General features: G+C 46.2%; 1 protein-coding gene and 1 long non-coding RNA gene across 3 annotated transcripts; one reads left to right on the top strand and one right to left on the bottom strand.

Annotated features, from left to right (window-relative positions):
* Window positions 1-96: 96 nt before the first annotated feature.
* Window positions 97-4648, bottom strand: LOC148381453 (uncharacterized). 2 transcript variants are annotated; one of them, XR_015854460.1, is made up of 3 exons: window positions 4246-4648; window positions 3957-4085; window positions 97-3042 (listed from the first exon to the last, which is right to left on the bottom strand). It is a non-coding gene; the product is annotated as an uncharacterized LOC148381453 (long non-coding RNA). The 2 variants fall into 2 exon arrangements; XR_015854461.1 differs by lacking the exons at window positions 3957-4085; window positions 4246-4648 and adding an exon at window positions 3398-3844.
* On the top strand, window positions 172-3249 carry aldh8a1 (aldehyde dehydrogenase 8 family, member A1). The gene is made up of 7 exons (XM_088362503.1): window positions 172-786; window positions 1159-1306; window positions 1369-1524; window positions 1671-1820; window positions 1897-2153; window positions 2314-2475; window positions 2585-3249. The coding sequence occupies exons 1-7, from the start codon at window positions 640-642 to the stop codon at window positions 3035-3037; spliced, it is 1473 nt and encodes a 490-aa protein (XP_088218629.1). The 5' UTR covers window positions 172-639; the 3' UTR covers window positions 3038-3249.
* Window positions 4649-7486: the final 2838 nt, after the last annotated feature.

Here is a 7486-nt window from a genome sequence, read left to right as displayed (position 1 = left end):
AATTAGTTGGAAAAAGTTGACGAGTGAGTGAGTGAGTAAACGGTGATTAAAATGGAGTTGTATAACAGCTTAACTCGAATGGATTGCTAACACACCTTTCATGTCATGCCAGACTAGTTCATTTTAATGTTGTTTTACAATAAGTAGGGAGCAAATATTTTGCTTTACGACACCCGAGGCTTCATCTGGGGACAAATACTTGCGGCCATGATCTGGAAATTAGTCGTGGTAGGTTTCCCTTGACAGTAAAAGAAAATAGAAGGCTTGGCTCCTTCCTGAGTTGTCACCTGACGATGGCACGTTTTTCAATGTCATGCTTTCAATTCCCTCCTCAGGTTTCAATTCCATTTCTTTTAGGTTTTCCATCAAAACGTCTTTGATTCTCTTGCCATTGAAAATGTCTGCCTTTGCAACCTTTATTATTGTGGCTGTAGATTGCCGTGGTGTGAAAGTAGACGCCATCATTCTTTTTTTTTTTGTGCTATATAAGGTATGGAAAGACACATAGCAAACATGCACACGCGCCTCCCCTGCACGTTTGTTACCCTGGCAAGCTCGAGAGCAGCTACTGGGATTCCGTTATAGACACGGACGGGTTGACTCCTCCATTTTCAGTCTCTTTTTTTGTGATCATCAGGAATGCAAAGCAGCATGGAGGCAAGCACCTTCTTGGTCTTAGAGAACTTCATCGGAGGAAAGTTCACCCCGTGTCCGAGTCACATCGACTCGTACGACCCGTCTACGGGGAAAGTGTACTGCAAAGTGCCCGACAGCGGCGAGCGAGAGGTACAATGTTCATCGGTTAATCTTTGACCACATCACAATGTGCACCATTCTCTTCTACTTGGATAAAATTATTCCATTTGACTTCTGGGTTGGGTCCCAATTGAACAAAAAAGTTGAATAGCTTCGTGTGGTGGTCATTCGAACCTTTGCTCTTTGCAGAGTCTCCCGGTGAGTCAATAATTAAACGCATCGCATGCATGACTCTGAACTTGATCTTTTAAATTTGCAAGGATCAGACTAAGCGTCCTTCACTTAAGCACAAGCTCCAAAATTTCAGTGGAAATGCCCCAAGACTGACCCTTTCCCATCTCATTTTTTTTCCTGGTTCTTCAACTTCCTCCAAAAAGCATCACAGTGGCACTTGTTCTTCAGGTGGAGGCAGCGGTGGCTGCAGCCAAGGAGGCCTTCCCGGCCTGGGCCGCTCGCAGTCCTGAGCAGAGGGCTCAGGTCCTCAACAAGATAGCCGACCAGATCGAGGCCCACCTGGAGGAGTTGGCGCAGGCCGAGTCCAAAGACCAAGGTGAGGTGTGGTACAATTAGTGCAAATTTTCCCCTCGTGCACTACATTTGACATTTTCCCAGGTAAGACGTTGACGTTTGCACGGACCGTGGACATTCCCCGAGCGGCCTACAACTTGCGCTTCTTCGCCTCGTCTGTGCTCCACCACACCAACGACTGCAGCCAAATGGACCACATGGGCTGCCTCAACTACACTTTGCGCTGCCCTGTGGGAGTGGGTAAGATTTACTTGCACCAGAGTTACTTCAATATTGTCTGCATGGTTATACTGCCACCTAGTGTTCAAGTCACACACCTGCAATTAATTATAAACCATACATTTTCATTATGATGTCCCATTGTGGATTTTGTAACCATCTTGTAGCTGGTCTGATCAGCCCTTGGAATCTCCCTTTGTACCTGCTGACATGGAAGATAGCGCCCGCCATCGCCGCGGGCAACACGGTGGTCGCCAAACCCAGCGAGATGACCTCAGTGACCGCCTGGATGTTCTGCAAGCTGATGCAGCAGGCTGGTAGGACCACATCACCATGGAAGATATCCCCAGAAAAGACATGTTGTGAATTACAGCATCCTGCTCCATCATCCAGGTGTTCCCCCAGGCGTGGTCAACATAGTATTCGGGACGGGGTCCCGGGCGGGAAACGCCCTGGTCGTCCAACCCGACGTCCCCCTGATTTCCTTCACGGGCTCCACAGCAACCGCTCAGATTATCACTGAGCGCAGCGCCCCCTATTGTAAGAAGCTGTCACTGGAGCTGGGTGGCAAAAACCCCGCCATTATTTTTGCCGACGCTGATCTGGACCGGTGCATCGAGACCACCGTCCGCTCTAGCTTCTCCAATCAAGTGAGGCGGGGGGAGACATTTTGGAACTGGGTGTAGTGAACAGGAGTCACCACATGGGGGCAGTAAAGCACCACTATTAAGAGTGGTGCCAATTTCCTCAGAAATATTCTGACTGAAAATGAAATAATTGACCTGCTCATCCAATCAATTGTGTTTCCAGGGAGAGATCTGCTTGTGCACCAGTCGGATTTTTGTGGAACGCAGTGTTTACGCAACGTTCTTGGAGAGGTTCGTGGCTGCTGCCAGGAAGTGGAAGACCGGCGTACCTTCGGACCCCGGCAGCAGCAATGGCGCGCTCATCAGCAAGGAGCACTTGGAAAAGGTGCAAAATACAATACAAGCGTATTAATAAAGAAAATGAATTCAGTGTGCACATTTTTTAGCGCATTACATTATGTATGTATGAACTTGACCTGCTATTCCTTGTCCAGGTGCGCGGCTTTGTTGCCCTGGCCAAATCTGAGGGGGCCACGGTGCACTGCGGCGAAGGCGTAGACCTGCTGCAGTTGCCCGAGCGCAATGCTGGCGGCTACTTCATGGCCGCCACCGTTATCTCGGGCGTCCCGCAGGGCTCCCGAGTCATGCAGGAGGAGATCTTCGGGCCGGTCACCTGCGTGAGCCCGTTTGACGGCGAGGACCAGGCGCTGGCGCTGGCCAACGGCGTACGCTACGGTCTGGCGGCCACCGTTTGGTCCCGCGACGTGGCCAAGGTGCACCGGATGGCGGCCAGGCTTCAAGCGGGCATGGTCTGGTCCAACTGCTGGCTGGTCCGCGATCTCAAGCTGCCCTTCGGGGGCATGAAGAGCTCGGGCGTCGGCAGAGAAGGCGACAAGGATTCCTATCACTTCTTCACCGAGGTCAAGACCGTCACCATCCAATACTGAAAGGCCTTGTAAAACAGGAAAGCAGGTGTGCCAACAATCTTAATCTTTCTCATGATACCTGAACATTGTCTGCTTTAAGAATTTGATTCAGTTTAACAAGCGTGCAGTATTATAAGTCAAAACGTTTTAAAATTTAAATGTCTATTTTTCAACTGTGATGAAAAAAATTATCTAACATGAATAAATCCTGCAAAATTTGACTAAAAAAATAAGCCATTAGACTTTTTTTTAATAAAAAAAGATCACATTATTTAAAAAATATATAAAAACACACACACTTTTACAGTAATTAACGTGTAATATTACAAAAGTGAGGAAATAAAGAAAATCTATCTCCGTCACAAAATTAGGTACACCAACCAGGGCTTCTTTCCAAGCAACGATCATCATGATAGCTTTTGGTTATAACTGTTCCAATTTGTCACGCTCATATCTGATCGGGAGGTTATGTCATCATTCCTCATCGGGCATAATGTCAAGATTAACTCATGCTGCTGTGACATAAAAAAGGCTGCTCTGTTACGCGTTTATGATGTGCAAAATCAAGCAGGCAGCAAGACTTTGGCCCTTTTCCCACGTCACCGTGTTCCCCTTCTACACTGCATCGTCGATCCAAGTCCAGTAAAGTTCATCGGCCCCGTGGCGCCGTTTGACTCGTTGACCTGAGAGAGGTGACTAAAGGCTAACTTGCGACGTGCGGGAAATAATGTCACACATGTTCACACTTGCGCTTTCTTAAAAAGCCACGGCAAAATTGTGCTTTGCTTATTCAGCAAAATATTCATCAGTAGAATGTAGTCATCTTAACAAAAAGATGTGACCTAAAGTCACCTGCTTTTCCCGTGGCCCACATACTGCATGCCAGTTTTGTTGACAACAAGTCTGAACATTGAACAAAATTCATGGAGGGGGGGCTCACACGTGACTCCAGTGCAGACTTGTTGACATTCCCAATCCTCCTCTTGTATCCTTTTAGGGGGGTCCAAGCAGGAATTCACGTGTCCTAATAATAAGCCGGTAAAATCAAAGGCTTGCCCAAATCCCTCCGCTGTGTGGAAAATGGAAAAATCATTATTAGGACTCCAAGAAATATCCCCCTCCTAGCAAAAATTACTTTTTTTTTTTTTTATTGACCAACTACTTAAAATTCTGACTTCATGTAAGTTCATAACTGTCAAAATTAGACTTAATAATAAATTCAAATTCACCTGAGAGAACAAAAAAATCCATTTCAATTCCCCTTGAAAAATAATATGAATGAGTCTAGCCACAATCAGCATGGAAAACTACCTTGGTAACATTCTGCAAAGTTCATTCAACCGTCCTTCATCATCACTATCAGGGTCACAATGATTGTTTTCCCATCCATTGATGTCAGCTTAGCCCCCCGCGCCTCAACCTCCTATTGGCCGCTTTGAGACACACCACTTCCCCCTGCAAAGCAAACAAGACGACTCTCTACGTACAAGAGAGTCACTGACCTGCCTGGCACATCGTGTCCAAAAGGGGGGCGGGGCATTATCGTCAGCCTGGCATTTCTGTAAAACGAGAAAAAAAAAAAATCCCTTACCACTACAATACTCGGCCTGCACAAATTTACGATCACGCTAACGATCCAGTTCAACTTGCACATTCGGCGCCAGGCACCGAGGTCCGGGATGCTGAGTCAGCATCTGGCAAGACATTTGTGATGTTCAAAATATAGAGAACACTTCGACTCCATAATCCCGCTAATGAGTCACACGCTGCGTCCAACAAAGGGAAAGTGAGACATATTTGACCTCAGGCCAAGTAGGCAGGAAGAATCTGGAAATAGTCAAATGTGTGTGCGCTGCGGCCTTTCCTTTCTGCCGCCCGAGCGACGCTCGCCGGACAGTCGCGGACAGCAGACACTCGCAGACAACGAGGCACCACACGGGAAGCGCGCGAGTGCATCGTTAGCATCTCGCCATTGTTCTCGTGCTCGCAAGAACAATGTTGTCATTTTGTAGCTTTTAACACAATGCCCCCCCCCTCCCTAATAATATGAATTTAGTAGCTTTCAGTACTACCTTAAAATGTGCATATATAAGACATTTTGTTCAAAGTTCCTGTCAAGTGGGAATCATTTTTGGGGATGAAGTCAACACAAATGGATTATAAATTGTGGAAAATAAAATGAGTTTCTGGTTCTGGACCTTTTTTGTGCGTCCATGGACCTCGCCTCCTTTGTACGCCAGACTCGTCTTCCGTGTGCCCGTCTTTACCAGGTTGCCTGTCAGCAGGCCTTTTCTCGCTCCATCATTGGCGGCTAGGCCGTAATGCCTCAGCCAATGAGAATGTGGCAAGAATTTTACGACCGCGCTGATGCGTGTAATCAATTTTACCGTGTGTGTGTGTGTGTGCAGGAGAAACAGCATGCTCATCAACAAGCGTGGAGGTCACCATTGGTCAGAAGCAGGATGATGACACCACGAGCAATCCCACGCATTACCTTTCAGTCAATTAAAATAAAATGCCAAGTCATGTAGCAACAGTGGAAGTCATCAAAGCTGCACACGTATGTTTTTTATTTTTATTTTAAACACATTTCAATTGATTGAATATACTGTAAATATTTGAACACTAAGCATAAAATGTCTGTGTGCAGAATGCAAATATGTTCCAACAGCGTGAACAGAGAAAAAAAAAGTTGCGGCCCTGGAACAGATCCTTGGAGAACATCAACCTTCTTAACAAGTCAAAATGTAATTTCTTCTTAGTATAATTATGTATTATCAAAACAATGTATCCTGATTAAATACACAAATACCCGTTCATAGAGTTTCTCTCCATGTACGCACATGGATTTTAGAGAAACAAGCCAAGGTCCCCCGCTGAGTGCGAGTGGAGCTCATCAGCGATGCTCTTTCTGCTCTCACCCTTCATCTTCCATCTCTCTTCTTTTTCCCTCTTCATCTTTTTTTTTTTCTTTCTCCCAGAGCTCTTTTTGCCTGCACTGACTTTGAAGTGCTTCCCCTCGCAATGTCTGCCGGCATTCCCATCGCAAAAAAACATGTGAAAGAGACTTTTAAAAAAGATGCTAGGAGTGTGAGAAGATTGTTGGAAATATAAATAGAACACACTTATTCATCAATCTCAACAGGGGTGTGTCGACTTTCGAAAAAGCCATACAGTAAAAGTGTCCATCTCTATTGTTTGGGAGCATGTCATTCTTCTTCCAAGTTCATCTGTTGTGTCTCCTCTTAGTCTCGCCCAAGCCCTCCTCCCTCAAACGGGCGACGACTTGCTCATCATTGTGGCGCCAGGAAGCAGCTGCCCGCCCTGCAGGAAGTGGACAATAAAGGACAAAAGTAGGCTCGGGGTGTCCACCACCAGACAAAGTACATCTGGCAGGTCAGTCCACACTGTGCCCACATTGTCAACTTGGATGACCGCAAAAGTATTGCCTTGACAAAAAAAAATATTATTCAAATATTATTTTTGTCTGTCTATTAGATGATACTCCACCATTTGTGTTCAAATCTTCATCGCATTTGTTAGCCAAAATATGCTAGTCTGTCAATGGTACTCCCCATAATGTGTTAGCATTAAGCTAAGGCAAATTTAAAATACACAACAGTAGTTGTCTTTGTTGAGCTTGTCAGGTGACTTCAACGTGGAGCCGTTTCGAGCCAAACAAAGAACGGAGCGCCACAAAGAAACGGGAAATGATTGGCATGCCGCGGGACAAAGTGCGTGTGCTGCGGCGTCTGTAAATAGTGCGGCTCCCTCCCGCAGACTTCCTTATCGCCGCGGCATCGCCAACGTTGGCCCCTGTGAAGTCGGCGCTTGCTATTGTTCCCTCCGAGCTCCTACAATGGCATTGACAGGAGACTTAGTGTCCCCTCCTAAAGAATTGCAACTCAAATCAAATGTGTGAAAATTGGAATTAAAAATGTACAAAGGTGACCTCGAATTAAATTGGACAGCTGAGGGAGTCTAGCGCTACAGTTACAAAAATGATGTGAGCATCCTGAAAAGATGATGAGAAGATAAGATCCAGCGCCCTTCACTTTGCATCCTTCTTTTGTGTGAAGTCCCAAGTCGTTCCCTGTCAATCACCCGTTCTAGAGCGAGCGCATTGCTGAAAAGGTCAGCGTAGGGAAAGCACCCGACGAAAAAAAAAAGGTTTTAAATGATCGTCTTTGTGGAGCCGTCAAGTCACCACTCGCATTCTTAGCTTGCGTAATGTTTGTGTCAAAGGGAACGCGGCGTCTCCGCATTCCGAGCTCGGCCAGGTGCGGCAAATGGAGCCATGTCACGAGGCACTCAAGACATCATACGATGATGAAAAGACGAGATAGAAGTCGGCACGCAGTTGAGGAATTTTTTTTTTTTGCTTTAGCTTGAGTCAAAATTTGAGAGATGCTTGGGCTGTGAATGCAACTCAACTCTCATCAACAAGCAAAAGTTGGACAGAAAAAGAAC

Source organism: Syngnathus floridae, chromosome 19 (genome assembly GCF_059516105.1).
Source record: "Syngnathus floridae isolate MCC-2025c chromosome 19, RoL_Sflo_1.0, whole genome shotgun sequence".
NCBI lineage: Eukaryota > Metazoa > Chordata > Actinopteri > Syngnathiformes > Syngnathidae > Syngnathus > Syngnathus floridae.
Note: the sequence above shows the minus strand (reverse complement) of the source record. Positions and strands in the feature narration are given on the sequence as shown.